Genomic DNA, 20,961 nt, shown 5'->3' with positions numbered 1-20,961 from the left:
CACTGTTTTTTTCTAAATAAGCTAAAAATGGCATTGATAAGGAAAATTAAAAGTTCATTTATTTAAAATCACATGCTGTACAGAGTCTACAGGGCTTGAAATAAAATATAGTATTTACAATGATTGTTCTGTTTATGAATTTGTTTAGAGAGATGCTTGAATCTGCTCCAGAAAAGATTATTGGCAAATATAATACTGTTTTAAGTGTTACCTGTATAATATGCACTTTGGGATAGCATTGAAAATTATTTTTAACTTGTTCAAACACTGAAGAATGCTCAGTTTTTACTATTTCTTGCTATCCAGCTATTTTCCCAGAACATAGTCCATGGTGCTTCAGAAACTTAGGCACAAGCTTAAGCTTAAGCATGTGAATAGATGAAAATCAGGGGCACCACTTACAGAATATGAAATTTAATATATGTTTTGTGAGTTGTAGGGGTTTGACGTATAGTATTGAATTACAGGGTCTGGACTAATGTAGCATCATATTTGGGAGAGGCAATATTTCAGAATACGTTCTTGCATCTTTCTATTACTTGCTTCAGTATTGCTCCCTAACTTAAGTTACTTATGTGCAGCTATTCATTTGTGGAGACTGAATAAAGTCCCTGCAGTTCTGTGTATGAGTAACTGTACATGTGTGAGCAGCTGTAGCTAGGATTTTGCTTTTGGGCTTGACTGAGAGTGCTTTTGTGGTTATTACTTTTCTCATCCTGTTTGCTGCAAAATGAAACCAGAAAGGGTTAGGTGGTTGCCAAGGCTGCAGAGAGTAAAATTAAACTTTATTTAGTGAAAGCTTCTTAAAGAGAAAAAAAAATCTGGCTTCAATTTAAGCAAAGTTACAAGATAAATCCTTGTTTTAAATGTGCTGATTCAGTTACTTTTTGCTTACACACTGGGTGATGCTTTAGTAATGAACACAGCTTCTGTGTGCACAGGTGGCAATAATTCAGTTCAGTGATGATCCCAGGACAGAATTTAAATTGAATGCATACAAAACAAAAGAGACTCTTCTTGAAGCTATTCAGCAAATAGCCTACAAAGGAGGAAATACAAAAACAGGTGAGAAAGGTCATGATTATGATGCGGATTTTCTCCCTGCTACTGTCTGTGCAGTATTTGTTTCCCATTTGCTAAGTGGTTTAATATATCAGTGCAGAAACAGTGAGAACATGGTATCTCCACACTGGAGGGGAGGGGTTGGGCTTTGAAGTGAGAAAGTCTTCGTAATCTGCAGTTTGCAGCCTTCACCCCCTACTGCTGGGTATTCACCCCTCTGACCAACAGTGATGTCAAGGATCAGGGAGGAAGGGAGAGGGGCAGCTAGGCAGAAGTGACTGTCTTTGGGGTTGTGGAAGGTGGAATAGGGAGTAATATGAAATCAACTTGGCAAGTGGAAAAGTGGGAGGGGAGGGAAGGTGGGAGGGAGCTTGCAGAGTATGTAGAGAACAGTGGACAGAGTGGAGGGTCTGTTTGGTTATAAGCCAGGACAGTTAAACCGCAGTGGTATGTTTAAGACCAGGCTGGGGGAAGATGTCTGCTAACTGAATGTAGTTACATTTTAATTAATCCCTTAAGATAGCTCGCTGATGTGAAGAAATTAAAGATGAGTGCTGAAAGGGTTAAAATCTGTTTTAGTTGGAAACCATATGTTTTATTATTCTCAGACTGCACAGAAATTTCTTGCAGCTGTTGCATTGCATCCAGTCTCAGTAGTATCAAAATCACACATTTTCCATTTACTCAAGAAAATGCTGCAATGGCACTTTTAGTTGTTACCTGGACTGTACCCTACAATCCAGTAAGGGAGGATTTTGTTATCTCTAACCTGCACAGAATACTCTTTCCCACACATGTCATGTTCTTTATCTTCACCTTCTGGATTGAAAAATGGATGGCTGAAGCCATCAAATTTTCAAAGTTAGGGTCAAAATTAAACTTTTCTAAATCTCTATTTTAATAACTACATTAGAATGCACTAATTTACAGACTACTCAGGACCCAACAGATTTCTCTTTTTATCAATGTCTAACATACGATATGAGAAGCCAATAGATTTATGTCACAGTGAAAATATGTTGTCAATTTTTTCTGTTTCAGGCAAAGCCATTAAACATGCAAGAGAAGTCTTGTTTACTGGAGAGGCAGGCATGCGAAGAGGCATTCCAAAGGTTTTGGTTGTCATTACTGATGGGCGATCACAGGACGATGTGAACAAAGTCTCCAGAGAAATGCAACTAGATGGTAAAAAGTGTAGTTTTAAGAACTATTCACATTTTCCTTTTTCTCATTAGTTATAACTACGTAAGTGTGGGCATGAGATAAGAGTAACTTTAGCTCCAGGAAAATTTCCAAGTTTAAAGAAAACAGACAGCAATTGCTGAGAAACTCAGAATATCACTAGGATATGGTTAGATTCTGGATTTTGTTTTGGTGATTAATGCTATTATTTTTCATTTTGGCAGCAGTGCTAAAATCATGTAGTAGTCAATGGAATTGCTCCTATGATGAGGGATTTAGGGGACATGATACTGAGAATCTGGACTGTCATCTATGAAGTGTAGTCTTGTGGTTACCAGCAAACTGAACTGTTTTGTTTTCTATACAAGAGATCCTTTGAAAATTTTTTCATGTGTTCTTTTACTGGTTCTGATCTGCTCTCATGTTACACTAGTTACCTTTAGGAATTTTTTTAAACCACCAATTTTAGAGCTTTAAGCAACCACACAGTGTTGTGAGTCTAAGCATAAGAACTGGGTTAGTTGTTGTAGAAATGTCTGATATAGAGGTTTGTATCAAAACCCAAAGGGCACAGTGTGCCACATGGAACAAAACTAAAGGATGGAAGAAAAAAGCTATCATCCTTGTAATGTGAGGAGATCTAAGAAGAAATTACATTTGTGCTTATTTTATTTACCTTTAGACCTTGGCAGCTATGAAGTTACCAGTGTATATTACCGATTCCTGAAACCCAATGTAATCGTTGAGCTTGGCTGCCTGCTTGTATTATTGCTAGATGCTGAGTTCAGTGCCTTCGTAAATAAAATCACATCAGAAAATAGTAGAGCATGCATAACTTGTTTTAAGCAGCAATCAAGAAACCCCCATATTTGTGAATAAATTGGAGTCTATGTCTAAGCTAAACAAAAAGTGTTCAACTGTCAGTTAAGTGTTTCAGTTGCCTTATTAACTATTAGACTGGCAACGACCTTCAGAGGAGATGGCATGTGGTGGGGGTTCAGTTGCTGGCTGGGATGTGTCACCTTGGACAAATGACTTCCTCTCTCCCATTTCCTTTTGTGCGTGCTGTACGTTTAGGCTGCAGATAGGTTGGAGCAAGTACTGACTTGCTTCTATGATAGAGACTAGCATGAAGAGGTGCTGATCTTGGATGACACATGAAGATATTGTTGTAATATATTAAGTCAAAGTTTTGTTATGCTAAAAGCTCTGCAGAAGGTGATGAATGTCCCTGGGCCTCATTCAAACTTAAATGTAGACAATTTTTATCTTTTAGGGAAGGGAAAATGTTGAAAAACTACTACCTAGTTTGCTGCTCTTCAAACATATAGAATAAAATTTCCATTTCATTTAAATCTTTGAAGTCAGGCTCAAATTTCAAAATATATTCATGCAAAATATATAGAACAGATTCAACCAGTGCAGTTAAGTTGCTGATGAAATGAGAATGCATTTATTTCAGTGTTCACTCACGAGGCAGCAGTGGCTTGAAAACTCTGATTAATATGTGGCACAGAACAAAATCTGTTAAAGACCTACAGGAAATTAATTTCTGTGCTTTGTATTAATGATATACTTGATACCTGGATATTTTTGCGTGTATTACAGTATAGCATTAAATGAGAAAAGCATTTAAACATATGCTAAAACTTTAAACTACTGAGAAGTTTTATATGTCTTCAAGAAAACACTTAAGCATTAACTTTGATTAACTGATTAAGCATAAATAACCAAAAGAAATATCTCAAGAGAATGTATTACCTTTATTTTAGATTACATGCATGAATTTTCTTGTGTTATAGGTTAATAATAAAATTTCCACCGTTGTATTTAATCAGGAAAGGAGCCAGTGCAAATACAGTTGTGTTCATATTGTATTTCCACTCTCTAAATGAATGACTCCCAAGAGTGTTCTTTTTTGTTTTACAGGTTTCAGCTTTTTTGCTATTGGAGTAGCTGATGCTGACTATTCAGAGTTAGTTAATATTGGCAGCAAGCCCAGTGAAAGACACGTCTTCTTTGTGGATGACTTTGATGCCTTTACTAAGATTGAAGATGAGCTGATCACCTTTGTTTGTGAAACTGCATCAGCAAGTTAGCCATTCTGACTTATACTTGCTTCTAAAATAATAAGTGCTAAATACTGGGGGGTTTGTAACTATTATTTTTCTATTAAGATGTATTTTTCATCTTTTTAACATAATTTACTGCAGATATTATAACTCTAATATTATTTCCATAAACGATTAAGGAAATGAAGGTGTTGTGACTTCAAAATAATTAATGGTTGTTTGCTATAAATCCAGAATACATCCATTGATTGTCAAAAAGTTATTTCAGATTTGAAACATTGTTAATAGTTCAGAATTTAGTCATAAAAAGTTAATTATATTTTATTTTCTGGGCTACTTTAACCATCTGTAAGAGTAGAGGTAGGTACATTCATTATTACTGAAATCGCATGGTTAATTTATTAATGGAGAGCTAATCATTAATGTTGGTATTATCAGAGAAAGTAGAAGAGTTGTAGCCTAAGGAAAAGCGTAAAACACGCCCAAACTCTTTGAAATCTGTGAAAATGCCACACTTCAGACTCTTTATGAAAATGAAGGGAAAGACATTCTGGAACAACACCTAATGGTTAGAGGTGAATAATTCACATGCTTTTAGGTGTGTGCCCTCAATATGCTTCCTTATATATAAGCCAGGAAGCAGGCAGTGTATAGCTGATGTTAATCATTTGTGACTGTAAGGAGTCCTTGTGCATAGGACTGTGAGTTATCATGGCACTGTGAGTTATCATGGCACTGTGAGTTATCAGAACTGGTGAACACAAATATGTTGCTCGTGTCCCATCAATTCTTTGGTTTTGACCATAAACTCTGCTTTCAATGGTAGAGAGAACTTTGAATGTTGAGAATACTCGGATAGTAGCATTTATTTGTCACTTGTGCTTGTATTCTAAAAGTGATCTCTGAATATGAGTATCCTGGAGTGCCATATTTGACACCCTGCATTGATTTCCCAGGGCACCTTTCCTGGAAGAGATTAGCGTGCTTTCTTCCCTGCCAGAAGAAAAATATAAAACAGATTTACAGCTATTTAAAATGGGTGCACACATCTTAAGGACTGCGTGCAATTCTGGTCTTTGTTGCTCATGAAAGCTATTATGGAGTTTGAAAAGGTACAGAGAATGCCAGCTAAAGTAATTGAGCTTGAGCTGGAGTTAGGCTGGAGAAGCTCACAAATAGAGAACTAGGGAGCATTTGGTTAAAACCCAGTATAAGACACACATTTTTACGCAGCAGGCAGTGAATTTGTTGCCACAAGAGCTTGTGAAGGCAGGTTCATAGAAGGATTAGACAAATTCATGGACAACAGAGCCATAAAAGGACACTATATGGAACACATAGGGATGTACCCTTTAACATCGTTGCTACAACCCGTGTGGATCCTGAGGAGCATCAGCTGAATGGAGTAAAAAGTGGCCAGATTTGCATGCCCTTCCTAAACAGCATCTCCTTTTGCTACTGTTGGGAATAGAGTACTGGGCTGAATGGATCATTGTTTTGACCCAGTGGGACATCTCTTGTATCCTTAAATACATCTTTCCTTCTTTTCCAGCCTGCCCATTGGTAGTTAAAGATGGCAACAATTTTGCAGGTACAGTATTTTTGTGTTCATTTTTGTTCCTGATTTATGGAATCATTTTCATTACCTGATTTTCACAATATTAGGCAATAAATTTCCCTTTATGCTAACAGCTGTTAAACAGATGGTGATATGAAACTCTGATGTAACTGGCTTTGTCCTTTTTGTGTTTCCTGTAATGCGGTATTAATTTCAACTAATAGAATGTATATTTTGATGCCTTCCAGGATTTAAAATGATGGAAATGTTTGGTTTGGTTGAAAAGGAGTTTTCAGCTGTGGAAGGGGTTTCAATGGAACCTGGTACATTTAATGTTTACCCGTGTTACAGACTGCACAAGGATGCCCTGGTATCCCAGCCTACCAAGTATGTATTAACATATAAATATTCATAAAACACATGAAGATGACTGTCCAGTGCAGGCAATTACTCATTTCAGGGACCAGTATTTTCACGTCAGAAGAGCAGAGACGCTAGTGTATATCTACATTATACTAATGAATAGGAAGAGTGTTTGGTGTCCTGAGTCCTCAATCAGTTTCATTTAAAAATAGCAGTTGTGGGTAAAAGTAGGTAAGCTCACTGGCTATTTTGAGTTTCCCACATGAGCTAGTTTCAGGCTTGCGCCAGTTTAGCTCCAAGCAGTTTTGTGCAGGCATATGTCTGGGCAGATTCCAGTATGTAGTACTTTGTGAAAGGTGCCTCTGGAAGGCAGGTTGAAGTCTCACAGAGTGCAGAATGTCTTTGAAGTCTGAGTCAGAGTGGGAACCTGCTTTAGATGTCCTCAGTCGCTTTCTACATCAGTCTACATCCATTCATTGATTACAAAGGAAGATTATCTACTTATGCTGAAATGAGTCTGTGTGAACACCATCTAGTACATTCCTGGGAGGCAGGACATAGTTCAGTCATGAGGACTGTGTCCTGGGAGAGTTATGGAGGAGGTGATGAGGAAACCTCCCATTGAATTTTTACAGTCATTCCTCAGAGGTGAAGTGATGGAAACTCTCCATTTCTTCTATGAGCAGTGTGTATGTTGTGTTTGGTTCCTCTCAGTCCAGTCCCCCACTTTGTATTAAGTGGCACCAGAAAAAAGCAGTGGCCCTGCTGGATTAAACATGGGAAGATGTAACAAAACGTATTCTTTAGCTGAGATAAATAAGAAAGAAAAACAGTGGGAAATTACTTTTAAGGTTTATATTAGATGTCATCTTAGTCTTTTTGTGTGGTTATCCTGTTGTGTCCCAGTTGGAGCTATACTTCTTGGAACTGTTTCACATTCTCCATGTTTAGTTTCCTCCTGGGTCTAGTTGGACTGGAATTTCCAGGGAATAGCATTTCTCACTTCTTTTTCCCTTTCTGCTTCTCTCTAATCGGATCTGCTGCATTTATATGCTCTTCTCTGGCTGCCACCCCAGCCCAATCTTACTGCTTCATTAGGCTTTCACTCCCTTTCATGGTTCAGAGAATACCTTTCTCTTGATGATCTACAGGTATGTCTGAATAATACTACTTGTTTTTGTCATCTCATCTGTGCAATGAATGTCATTAATGTTATTCTCCTTTTTGAGTTCTGTATCCCCAAACCTTGTGTTTCCCCCACCCTGCTTACTGGATTTTCTTTCATTTGCACTTTGTACAATGGGCGTACTGTAAGGCTTTTTTCTTATAGCTGTTGAGTTCCCTCTCTCTTTTCTTTATGGGAAATGTGCAGTGTAACATCACGTTTGATCATCTACAGACACTGTGCAGAATATATTGATTATATATCACATTTAACTCCTTTTCCAGCATGATTCATATCTATACATCTTATATATGTCAGAAATACTTTAGAAGGAATGGATCATGTTTGGGGAAAAGAAATAACCTCTGATTATTGATATTGATTAAATAACTTCTTGAGACTTGTTTCAGATCCCTTTACTATGATTTTAAAGAATCAGGCTAATTAACATTTTGAAAATACAGTCAGTCATTTCAGACACTTGTCCAGATGTTCCACTTTGGGATTTGACAGTGAAAGGTTAAATTAAATTGGAAGTGCTAAATAGCAAATTTTAGGAAATGGCATAAAATAATATACTTCTTTTATATGATAAACTTCCTCTCTCTTCTGCAAAAATTCTAGGAGAACAGATTGTATTTCTGTATGTGTGATCTGTTTTGACTTCACTTTCTTATATATTGGCTTTGAAATGTGTAAACTACATTCCCTATAATTTATAAAGCTTCCTGTAACAGTCTCTGTCAGTCCTAATTTCTATCCATTAGTGATGGTTTAATGACAAAGGACATGTCTATTGAGATTGGTCTTCCAAGCAACTTCTATTTTCATTGTCTGTTAAACCAGACAATAGTAAAGGTCTTGTGAGTGGCTACTATTTTTTTAAAAGCTTTTAATATAATTAATTTCAGCTTTACTTCAAATGGACCACCGATTTGATCTTCAAATTAAAAAAAAAATTAAGGGCAATTTTGTAAATTTCAAGGGAAAAGATAACTTCTCCTTTCTTCATAAGTATTCTTTTGATGGTTACCAAGTTGAGTAGATTTTGCAAACGCTTATTCATATTGCTTCTCGGTCTTGATTTCCAAAGAAACATACAGAGTAATAGAAAGCGTGTTAAATGAACATCTGGTGAGTAAATCACCAGATTTAATGTTTGTTTCAGTTTAAAAGACATTATTTCTCTTACAGGTATTTGCATCCTGAAGGTCTCCCATCTGATTACACCATCACGTTTCTCTTTCGTATACTCCCTGACACACCTCAGGAGCCATTTGCTCTTTGGGAGATTTTAAATGAAGAATATGAACCACTGGTTGGAGTTATTTTAGATAGTATGTATTTTGTATTTTATCAGTGGCTTTTTCTTTAATCATTCTTTAGTATGAATGATATTTTCTGTATCTAGATTTATTATTGCTAATGTTTTAATCTGCTGCCAGAACAACTACCTGAATCTGGAAGGTGATAGTCTCTAATGGGTATTTTTTACATTTAATTAAACTGAGTTTAATTTGAAGTTAGAGTCGAATTTTGAGTACACTGCTCTAAAGTGGGAGCAATGATACTGAAATCCAAAGAGCTGTACTAGATGTAAATTGATGTAAGGGAGCTACTCATTTGCTCTTAAGATTTCCACTGCCCTGAATCTAGTTCTAATAGAATCTGTCTTGATATATGCCAGTGGTACTGACAGTACGGTATACGTACAGGCAATGCAGTCTGGTGGTAGCAGACTTAGAACTAGAGACATGAATTCTTGATGACTCTCTTCGTTTCTACTTAATTTGACTTCCACAGCTGTTGAACAGGGATTATAATTTAGAAGGTTTCCATATTTACTGTTGAAAAGACGTAGATACTATGATAGCTGTTCTTTATAGCTGCCAATTTTAAGAGAGATAGATTAGTACTTATCTATCTTTCCTAGAATTTTTTAGATACGTCACCTTGAAATAGCTAACTGCCTAATTCCCACCTAACTTGAGGATCTGTGCCTCCTTTTCTTGTCCAAGTCCCACAGAGAAGTAGTGGGAGAGTAGGATCAGGTAGACATGGGTGAGGTAGACTCCCAACTATTGGCTCATCCTGTCAAACCAGGAAAGAGCATTTCTCTGAGATAACTTGTTACTTCCAGGTCAGTATATCACTTACGAATGTGTTTTACTAACATTTGATCTGACATCTTTGGTGGTCTTTGTTAAACACAAAACGGACCCTTTCAAATAATGTATCAGGCCTTTTCTTCTCTAACATGGAGCCCTTATTTTTATTCACACAGATGGTGGTAAAACTCTGACTTTCTTTAACTACGACTACAAAGGAGATTTTCAAACTGTGACTTTTGAAGGTCCTGAAATAAGGAAGATATTTTATGGGAGTTTTCATAAGGTTGGTAAGGGTAATAGGAAAAAAAAAAAGCACTCTGAATAAAGGTTTGGGAGATTTTCATGTTTTGAAATCTTCTTTCATATGGTCAACCGCTGCCAAAAGAAATGTATTTTGCATATTCAGAATCATCTACCAAACTGTTTTAAGTCTCTTTGCAATATTGAATTAACATTAAACAAATAATCATAGTTTTTATGATGAAGCTGATATGATCAATTTTCATCTCATGCTTTGTGCCTGTATTTTAGAGTTGATTAAAAATACTTGCCTTGAAAAGTAATTTAGAAATACATTGGCTTTTCCTTTTAAGGTTTGGATTGGAAATGTCACTCAAAATGAAAAGAAAAAGTCCAGCAAAAAAAAATTATTCTTCTTTTGACCAGAGTTGTTATTTTTAAACATATTTTAAGGGCTATGCCATGTCGAACTTTTCTTGGCTGTTGGAGAACTCGTAACATTCTTTCCGAAAGCAGATGAAGTAGTGCTGGGATTGTAGCACATATTGGTTGTGGAAGGTGCTTTTGTATTCACTTTTATTCCTGATGTTTGTATCTTTCCTAAACAAAAAAAGGAGACTGTGGATTGAGGGATAGTATTTACAGAGCATAACTTTTCTGTACTTCCTTTTTAATCGATGGAGCGAGAAAGGGAAAAGGTAGGTCAGAGCTGGGGTCTAATTCTGACTCTTTTAAGTTGTGCTTTGGAGGAATATATGAGGCTTTAGCAAATTCTCTCCTAAGCATTTTTCTGCATTTTGAATGATGATCCTTGCTATACATGTGTTTGAAAGGCGCAGGAGACCAAATTCGTAGCAACTTTTCGGTTCTTTAGTTCCAGCTGAGCCCAGAGCAAAGCAGCTACACAACTCCTTCCTGGCATTCTCTCACCTTGGGCTCTGATCTCCACGTAGTGTACTGGTATAGAGGAGATACTGCATTTCTGCCAGCTCTTCATCAGGTCTCCTTCCCCACCCCACCCCCCCCAAATGGCTATTTTCTTTGCTTAACTGAGAGTTTGCTCATGACAGGACGGTTGTGGCTAGGATTGTCCTCTCTGCTGGGAATGTCCTTGCTGCATCAGCGTCGGACAGCAGAAGGAAGTAACTTTGTTATTGTGCTCTGCTTTTCTGTACTATGTTTGATGTGATTTAATTTTTTTCAGTGTAAAACTTCACTATGAAAGGTTTTACTGTGTCGTTAATGTATAATTTACAGGCTAAATTTTACTGCTTAGTTTTGGCTTTTGCAAGTGTCTATAAAGGATGTATTGGTGAAATCCACTGCTACATAGCAGGATCATCCAAGGCCCAGGAATTATAGATCAAGTGTTCTTTGGGATCTGGGTGGTATATGAACATTGTGTACATCTTTTATCAGGGATAAATTATTTTCTTACTGAATAAGTAATATAAAGTGCCAATTTGTATGCAGATGTTCCACAAGTGGAAAAATAAACTAAATTCTTTAAACAGACTAGAATCATAGAATAATTCAGGTTGGAAGGGACCTCTAGAGGTCATCTAGATTATTTGCTATGGATTATTCTCTGAGTTTTGTTAGCAAACATGGAGTTAGGAGCTCATTTCAAAAAAATGCCCCCTTTCTCTAGGAAATTAATATATTCTATGTGCTCCTTTGTATGTTAAAGCATCTTTTCTTTTGCTTAGTTGCATGTTGTTATCAGCAAGACTACGGCCAAAATAATTATTGACTGCAAGCAAGTGGGCGAGAAGACCATTAATGCAGCAGGGAATATCAGTTCTGATGGCATAGAAGTGCTGGGGAGAATGGTCAGATCCAGAGGACCAAGAGACAACTCTGCGCCAGTGAGTAGAACAAGAACAATTCTTTAAACCATTTAAAATATCCTAAAAACAAGTGTTTGGGATCTTTGCAGTTAGATTTAAGTTGAAGCAGAGTGAACACCTATTTGAAACAGTAAAGTTTCAGCATTTCAGAAATTCTGCAAAAGTCTGCAATAGTTCTCAACTTGGGCAAAAATCTACTTTTGATTATTTTAATAAATGAAATCACTAGATCATCATTGTTCAAATGTTATTCTCAAACACATACGTGAACACAGTCAATACATTCAGATATGACTTGTGTTCCAAACTTCATTACATAGAGTAATACAATGTATAACTCCTTATCATTTAAACTTTGTTTTGGGTGATAATTATTACCCATGTCTCTTACTCTTTGTTTGCCCCCAAGCTCACTGTCTGTTCATTAAATAATTGAACTGGTTTGACACAGATGGCCCCCCAAAACCCCTGCCTTGGTATATCTAGTTCTTTTATAATATAAATATTTTAAATGTGAAAGATCCTCCCCAAGACTAAGTACTCTTTCATTGCTCTGAAACTATTCTCCTAGAAGCTGTAATTGATCATTCTGTTTGCACAGCAACCTATGGGAGTCTTTCCATTTTGCTTCAGATGTCATTAAGAAGGTTTGTTTGGGTTTTTCAGGTAGATTTAGTTGTTGAAGAAGAATTGACACTCTGGCTATGATCTTGGGAAGGCTTCTTTGCCATGCAGTACTGTTTGCTGATTTCCTTTGAACTTTCTTGACCCTAGAACGAGGTTAGCAGAGAACGTGAACCCTGAACTCAAGGCTTGATTTGAATAGGAATGAGGTTTCAAAAACGTATTTACTTGCTACTATATGGAAATACTCTTTTTTAGTAAAAAATAAGCCCTCAGAATATATCTCTGTGTACAAAAAAGAGCCTTTAGGCCTCAAACTTATGGATAATAATTATATCAAGCCTGTAAAGACAATTACACAGAGAAACCTTTGTAGTCACATTCCAATAGAAACAGAAAAAGGCAAACTTAGGAAATATTGGAATTAGAGAAGGCTTTGTAAAGAAGTGGAAAGAAATGGTGTCTTTTGTTAGAACCCAGGAATCTATAAAGGATAAGTCAGACTGCCCACTCACTGAAAAATTTGATTTTGTTCAAATGAACTGTAAAACTGATGTAAGACTACAAATTTGTAGCTGAAGATGAAAATTCTTTACTCCATATGTCGTGGTTTAACCCCAGCTAGCAACTAAGCCCCACACTCGCTCACTCCCCCCCGGTGGGATGGGGGAGAGAATCAGAAGGGTAAAAGTGAGAAAACTCGTGGTTTGAGAGGAAGACAGTTTAATAGGTAAAGGAAAAGCCGCGCACACAAGCAAAGCAAAACAAGGAATTCATTCACTCCTTCCCATCGGCAGGCAGGTGTTCAGCCATCTCCAGGAAAGCAGGGCTCCATCCAAGTAACGGTTACTTGGAAGACAAAATGCCATCACTCCGAATGTCCCCCCCTTCCTTCTTCTTCCCCCAGCTTTATGTGCTGAGCATGACGTCGTATGGTGTTGAATATCCTTTTGGTCAGTTGGGGTCAGCTGTCCCAGCCGTGTCCCCTCCCAGCTTCTTGTGCCCCCCCAGCCTACTCACTGGTGGGTGGTGTGAGAGGCAGAAAAGGCCTTGGCTCTGTGTAAGCACTGCTCAGCCACAACGCAAACATCCCTGTATTATCAATACTGCCCTCAGCACAAACCCAGAACATGGCCCCACACTAGCCACCACAAAGAAAATCAACTCTATCCCAGCCAAAACCAGCACACCATAGTACTGTTTAGCTGCCTTCAAGTATTACCACATATACCAAATTAAAAGCAGGTCAAGAAAGCACCCAAATACCATTCTTTAAAGTCTCCATTCTGCACATTTTATTCATATTGAGTAGAACTTGTGTGAATAGTCACGTTTAAGGTATGAATGAGTTGGTTTCCACTACTCCAAAAATTAGAGGACATCAAAGGAAGCTAGTAGGAGGCAGGATAGAGGTTCTTCTCACAATGGGTAGTAGATCAGTGCAGCTCCTTGCCATAGGATTTTGTGGGTGCTAAATACTTACATAGATTATAGGAAAGCCTGGACAAATGAATGAAAGGGAAATATTGGTTGTTAACAAATCTGGGGCAGGAAATCGCTGATCTGAAAGTCATTGGAAGCTAGTAGACTGTAAGGTAGAATATGACTTAAACCCTTGTGCTTTGTTAGATATCTCTTGTGCCACCATTGGAAATAGAATACTGGAATTCATTCCGTTTCAGTATCTTCACAGTTTTAACACGTTCATAAAGGCATGCATACAACAAAAATTCCTTTTTATAAAACATTTTGAAAATTATTTTGAATTGATATGAAAATTGGGGTTGTTTGATAGTTCTGAAAAGTTCTTTTTTCATCAGCTGTATTTTTGTGAAATGCTTTAACCTTACTTTTAGAGATTCTTACTACATAAAATAAAACCAGGTAGGCAGTTATTTTGGAATAAAATTGTGGATGTTTTGTTCTGACTGTATCACATGGAACAGTTTAACATTACCAGAATGTTTTTAGTGTGTTTTTTTTTATAAATGAATCCAGTGTGATCACCTGCATTTGCAAAACGTTTCATTTTTGAGGGAATGTAATTGTATCAGAGTTTTTTCCCATCAATGCATATGGTATGCAACAGTTCAAAGAACAGGCAGAAATAGAGTTCGATAGCACAGAAAGCAGATTAGGCAAAAGGTGCCTAGCCCTTTTAACATCCCTTAATAGTGAGGCGTCTCTGGATTAGACACTCCAGCCACTAGAGCAAAGAAACCTGACTGTGACATGCAGCAAGTAATGTTCTTTATTCCTTCAGTGGGATTTAATGAAAGGTCCAGCTTTAAAACATTGTTTATTTACCATTCACAAACCTTCTCTTTATTGATGTTTGCTTTTCTTTTAAATTTAACTTGTTTACCTCTGTGTATATGTACTGTTAAAAAAAGTAATGTGTGATGTGGTCTGGTCTTGAGAAATCTTTGCAGAACTGTAGCCTGATCAGATGACGATGGGCAGACTTTTCCGTCTTACTGGTTCTGCTTGCAGGGCTGGATATTTAGAACATAAAATCACTGTGAATACAGAGAATTATGAACAAATGTTTAATGGTAGCAAAGAAAGCTTTGTTTAGTTATTTAGCTTGAATCAGAGCAACCCACATAATATTTTAAAATAAGAATACTGAGTCATTCAACATTTGGATGGTGAATACAGCAATTCAGGGAATGTCTATTTGCTCTTTATTTTACACCAACATGCTTTATCACTATGGATCTCTAGATTGTCTAATCCAGAGAAAATGAATGCATATACATGCCTGTGTAGGACTGCATAAATTTAGCCAATATTGTCAACCTTCCATTGTTCAGGATAACAGAATAGCTTGGGATGGGCTATGTTATGAAAAAAATGGCAATACTACTTACTTCTGAACCTAAGCTGCTTTTTGCACAACCAGCTCAGGTGTTTCTGCACTCCTTTTCTAAGATGTTTTATTTGCTTAACTGTAGTATTATGCAAATGCCCAGGGTCATTCTGAGTCCCAGAGCAGTATGTTCATTCATGTTCATATGCTACTGTGCTCAAGCTAGTGAGTCCTCCTGGAATTAGTAGCTTTGGGATGTGTAGCAAAGAGGCATCTAAGAGGCTTCACATGGAGCCAGCTTGCATAGCTGAGGACACAGACTTGTTGGACTGAGAACAGACCTTTGTGGAGCCAAAAACCAAAAGATACCTTAATGCTGCACTTCAGCTGTCTAAGATGTTTAGAATGGAGCCAGCTCACATGTGTCCGCATCTGTAGGAAAGCATATCTACAAACCAGCTACTCTGCTGACAGATAAGAAGAATTTCTATGTATATGAAAGTATTCTTTTTTTAAAAATGTAATAGTTGACTTATATAAGAAAAAAAAGAGGCAAAAATGAAGATGCACATATGAGGTTCATTTTAACAGCTTTAGAAGCAACGCATTTTTAAGAGAGTGTTTAAATTCATTCCTCTGTTCTTGTGTTAAAATAATGCCACTGAAAATAATAATGGGAGCAAAACCAAAGAGAGTTTTATCTCTAGCAGTTTGTCACATTTTTTAGCATGTGGGGTTAATTTAATAGAATGTTCTGTTCCATTTCCCTCTCTATTCAGTATGCACATAAATGAGGTGTGGAAAAAGAATAGAAATAGTAACAGAAGAAAGCTTCATCTCTCTAGACCCCTTTGTTCAGTTCAAGGCTATAAAGGAGACAATTGGTTTTACCATAGAGTCCTATTTAGTATATTGTTTCTGAGTACCTAGCAGCCATTATTTTTACCAAATGTGTGTGTTCTTGTAGATTAAATTCTTGTCCAAACCATGTTCCCAGACTTGTGGTGGGAATTTTCTTTTCTGCCCAATGTTGTCATGTGTTGAGCAAGCTTTTCACTATCCTTAAACTTTCATTGCCTGGGGATAATATGGATTCGAGAGGGCATATTCTAAAGTAAAATAAAACTGGAGAAGATGATAAATATTATTTGTGGCTCAGCTCCAGTGTAAGTAATAGGCTACAGGAGACCTTGTCCCAGATAAAGTCTGAGCACCATACCAGTGGATTAAAAGAAATTACTTAGTTTTGAGAAGCTGAGCTCTCTTTTGCCTGTCTCTTGATGCCTTCTTTGCTAGAAAAAAGTATTGGGAGGCACCATTGGGCAAAATCAGGAGGTGGGGATAATCCAACAAATGCCTGCAACATTTAACCTTGAACAGCTTGCTTATTCCACGTAATGTCTGATAGTTTGGACAAGTTGGCTAGGACACAAGCCTTTTACCGTTGAAGTTACCATATTTGTGGCTAGGTGCTCTCAGTGATAGCTTCTCCTCTGTCTAATCTGAGTGCTTGAATCAAGGTAGCTTTTCTTGCTGATGGCTCCATTTTGCACTGATCTTACAACTAACAGTCATTTTGTACATCACCCTTGTTTTGAAACAGTTGCAGTTACAGATGTTTGACATTGTTTGTGCTACCTCATGGGCCAATCGGGACAAATGCTGTGAGCTTCCTGGCTTGGTAAGAAACCTCTTTCAATAACTGTAGAATTTACCTTTTACTTTCTCCTTTATTGAGACAAATGTTTTAATGGAAATGGATGGTTAAGAGTTTTCAAAAAAGCTCAAGCCTGCTTGGATTACTTGTCCTTTTGAAAGTCCATGGGATGTATGTTTCTAAATCAAGTAGGTGCTTTTGAGGCATCCACATAGTACTATGTCTTAGATTCATAAAAATCTTAACTTCTGAATCAAAGTTTTGGACATCATTCTCTTCCTATCTTGATCTTTCCTTAGAGAGATGAAGAAAATTGCCCTGCCCTTCCTCATGCTTGTTCCTGTTCAGAAGCTAATAAGGGTCCCCTTGGACCTCCTGGACCACCGGTAAGGTTTTATTCAGGTTTGTAGTCAACTGTACCAAGTAGTCCACTGGCCAGCTTTATTCCAAGACACGTGAATAGACTGCCGTTGTATAACTAATAAGGTTAAATTACGGTTTTAAGTGTTGGCAAAGAGATAAAATTACTTTCAATTTATACCAAAGATACCAAGTAATATGCTCTAAAAAACCTTCTCACCCAATAAGTCAGTCAAATTTTTAATGGCTTAATTGAGACCTGAAGCAGTTAGGGTAATCTTCAGACCTTGAACCCTGTTACCTGTCTGTAGCATTAGTAGATATGTCATAGTTAGTGCCATTTATTTTCAAATTTTTAATCGCCTGCTATCTGTCTACTGTAGCACATATGTAATTAAATGTAGCTTTTGAGTTTAGCTTTCTGAAATGCTCAGTTTACAGTATTCTTATGAATAAAGATATGGAGTATGACAATGCCACTTGTGTGATAAATGATGAAAGAAGACTTTTCTGTCTTAAAAGGCCTACTTAAGTACAATATTTATTGGAAAGCAGAACTGAAAGTGCTGGTTCTTCTGAGAGCTCCTGGAGGCAGAGAGGCACCCAAAAGTGGTGAAGGGAAGAGAGGGTGAAATGAACTGGCTTTGGTGAAAGCCAAATCGAAACTTTTTCTAGCTTGCCACTGAATGATGAAATACACACTGTCACAACTTTTACCTATACTCTGTGGTGTTACTTTGATAGCACTCAACTAAGTGTTTACTGTGTAAATGTTAAGTAAGTGTATATCTAAGTTCTTTGTGTAACCAGTGGAACTAGATAGTCTCTTCTAGAAGAAAATTATTTAACTTTCCTTCCATCTCAGTGTAGTATCTTAGAAAGATGGAATAAATCTCCTTTCTCTTTACTGGCTTGTGGAAGAACTCAGACAGTGGATCAGACTAGACAAAGGAGATACAGGTCACTAAAGTTAGATAAGTCAATCTCACATCCCAAGGCTGATTTTTAGCAGTTTAGAAGAGTTGTAGGCTCTGTTTGCAATGGTCTGTTATTGGTTTGGTTTAATGAGAATCCTAACTGGGATGTTTGTAGAACGGTCATGTTTTTTCTTTTACAACTAGATTGATAACTCTGATTGGCGTCTTAGGGCTGCTTGCTAAGTTAGCTTGAGATGAGGCCATCTTGTGAACAAGTTTGAACTGCGTGTTTCTCTGCTCATGCTGTGTCCTGGAGGCTCCAAGAGCATGTTTTGAAGAGAAAGAGCCAGTGAAGAATGCGAAGGAAAATAAATTTCTGAAAAGGTTAAAGTACGCAAATTACATGAGATACATGTTCAACAACAAAATTAACTTGCACATGAGACATTCACGTAGTAGATCCTAGCAGACATTTATCCTACTAACAACTTAGAGGTTAATCTTTCCGCAAGAACTATTCTTCAAGCTCTGGTACAAAAATTTGAAAAGAAACTCAGGAGAAAATTCACTGAAGAGGTGTATCTTGAACAAGGACAAATTATTGTTCTCCTATCTGAATGTAGGTTATAAATCAAGTATAGATTAAGGTTTTAATTTCTGTATATAGGTGTCCAATTTGTGTTCTGTGAAAAAAACAATGGGATAATTCACACAAAAATGCAACTGAAATTGAGTAGTTTAACCAAATTTCACAGTAAAATGAAAAATGTTTAGAAATTATTTGGCTGGAAGGATGTGTGTTAGTATAGCTCAAAACATATACGGATCAGGAATTGCTAAAGCTTACCCAGCAGTAAAATAATGTACCTCTCTTTATTACATTTAGGATTAACAGTGTTTTGAGTAGCATAGTGCCATGCAAGAGGAGGCTTAAAATCTAGCAGAAAAATCACTGCCTAGGCAGGCGAGTATGTGATTCTGGAACTCAGCCTCTTGTAAGTGATACTTTTTTGCCAGAGAGTTAGATGGCATACTTTTCTGGAGAAAAGTAAGAGGCTTAGAAAAAGCGGAGGAAAAGAATAAAGTCAGCGTTCATCTCTGCGCCAACCAAAAGTCAGAAAGTCACATGTGCTATGTCTGGTCAATACTGCTCCAAGTCGTTAAAATGTCATGTGACTTTTCTCTAAGCCAAGGATTTTTCTGTTTAAGGGATCAGGATTCTACCATCTAGCCAGTTTTAGACATTAGGCTAAAAAGACTCCAAATAAAAGGCTTCCATTTGTTTGGGGTAGTAACTCTGGAAATATTTTTTAAGCTGTTTTAGGAAGTGGGTCATTTTGGGTAAGACAAAGTATCATTTAGAGTTAAGATTATCTGGCAGTTTTCATAATGGGATACTGTTTTTATGGCTTCATCTTTGCCAGAATTTGATCAGGCTGTCTGAAGTTCCCCATGCAAAGTAAAAGTAAGATACCACACAAACCTGATGCCTGCATTTGGAAGGAGTGCTGCAGAACTGGAGAAGGTGAAGAAGGAGACAAAAAATATTGGAGGATTGGAGAAGTTTCATTGCAAAGACAAGCTTTCAGTGCTTCATAGGTTTTAACTATAAAAAGAAATAAGGAGGTGACTTGATAACAGTTGATTAAGGACTGTTTCTGGGGGAAAGCACTGGCTATTAAGAAGTTATTTAAAATAAGAGAAAAAGACATAACAGGAATTCTTGGCTAGAAGTAGAAGTCAAAGAAATGAAAAATTTGAAATTAGTCACACAAGCTTAGTAGTAGGGGAATAACGGCCAAAACAAGTTTATGAGAAAAATGAGGGAGGCTCTTGTGATGCTTTCATCTTAAATCAATGCTGTTCTGGAACTTGTGCTTTTACCAAACAAAGGTTTCTGGGTTCAAAACATGGATAAGTGTACCAAATTCAGTGTGAATCTTAAAGCATATGATTTAATGGCTCGGCATCAGGCTATTTTTAAGTATATATTCTTACTCAGTAAAATTGTAATCTGTTTCTGAGAACAAAATGGGAGAAAAATGTGTGATTTTGTTTATATTAAAAAGCTGCAGTATTGCATAGGAATAGTTGAGTATTTAGGAATTTTTGATCTGAGAGAGGTAGGAGAAAGGGCAGGGGGAGCTACTGGGCTGGAATGCAGAAATGTGTGGACCTGGAATTTGGGAACTGGCAACTGGAACATGGTTCTGTGGAGAGTGTGGGATGAGGTTTTAGGGTCGGAGGTGACCATGATGGAATGGGTCATGGCCATAGAGCTGTGGGATGGAAGTGAGAAGACTGAAGGAGCTGGGACAAGGAGTAGAAAACTGCTCTGTGATCACACATATGAAGAGTATATCATGATACCTTCATTGAAGAGCAAGAGTACTCTCATATTTCCAAACATTTCTCTTATTGGCATTCCTATTTAAAGTCTCAATATCTCTGTATTATAGATACTACATATACATTTAATCTGATAAGCATATTTTCTATTTTTATGTCTTTAATGTAACTGCTGTTATTTTTATAAGTACTTATTGTAGCCTCTAAACAATGCTATTCAGTTATGGTGCCTAGTTGTACAAGGTCCTTTTTGAGTACAAAGAAGGGCAGAATCCATGTAAAGCTCATATCCCAAGAGATTAAGCAATATACTCAGGTGGGGGAAGAGGGAAATTGATCTGAAAAAAAGTGAGGGGAAAAAAAAAATCTTTATTTATGCTGTCCTAGAGGACAAAGCACATACAGCATGTGTATGCGAAACACGATCATGGCAGCCATCCATAGATATATGCAACTCCAGTGTCTCAGACGATACTAATAAAAAAGGCAACAGTTGGTTAATAAATGATTAACAGATGTAGGCACTGCTGAAGAAAGCAAAAAAGAGAAAAATGGGCAGAAGAGTATTTTACCTAAGAGTAGCTCTAAATTAAACCTCTAGTCTAGTAGATCCTGGAGTTGTCCTTGCTGAAAAATATT

At 37.1% G+C, this 20,961-nt stretch overlaps 1 protein-coding gene across 1 annotated transcript in view; it reads left to right on the top strand.

The window, feature by feature from the left end:
- The window catches only part of COL14A1 (collagen type XIV alpha 1 chain), a 135,141-nt gene that overhangs the window by 82,447 nt on the left and 31,733 nt on the right, over positions 1-20,961 (top strand). Inside the window, exons 26-35 of the mRNA XM_075141236.1 lie at positions 942-1,065; positions 2,104-2,247; positions 4,174-4,338; positions 5,869-5,907; positions 6,123-6,261; positions 8,597-8,739; positions 9,687-9,796; positions 11,463-11,621; positions 16,643-16,720; positions 16,996-17,082. Of these exons, the coding sequence (XP_074997337.1) occupies positions 942-1,065; positions 2,104-2,247; positions 4,174-4,338; positions 5,869-5,907; positions 6,123-6,261; positions 8,597-8,739; positions 9,687-9,796; positions 11,463-11,621; positions 16,643-16,720; positions 16,996-17,082 (1,188 nt within the window). The remainder of the gene's footprint in view (positions 1-941; positions 1,066-2,103; positions 2,248-4,173; positions 4,339-5,868; positions 5,908-6,122; positions 6,262-8,596; positions 8,740-9,686; positions 9,797-11,462; positions 11,622-16,642; positions 16,721-16,995; positions 17,083-20,961) is intronic.

The sequence above is a fragment of the Calonectris borealis genome, chromosome 2, assembly GCF_964195595.1.
Source record: "Calonectris borealis chromosome 2, bCalBor7.hap1.2, whole genome shotgun sequence".
Classification (NCBI taxonomy): Eukaryota; Metazoa; Chordata; class Aves; order Procellariiformes; family Procellariidae; genus Calonectris; species Calonectris borealis.
This window is presented reverse-complemented; position numbering and strand designations above follow the sequence as displayed.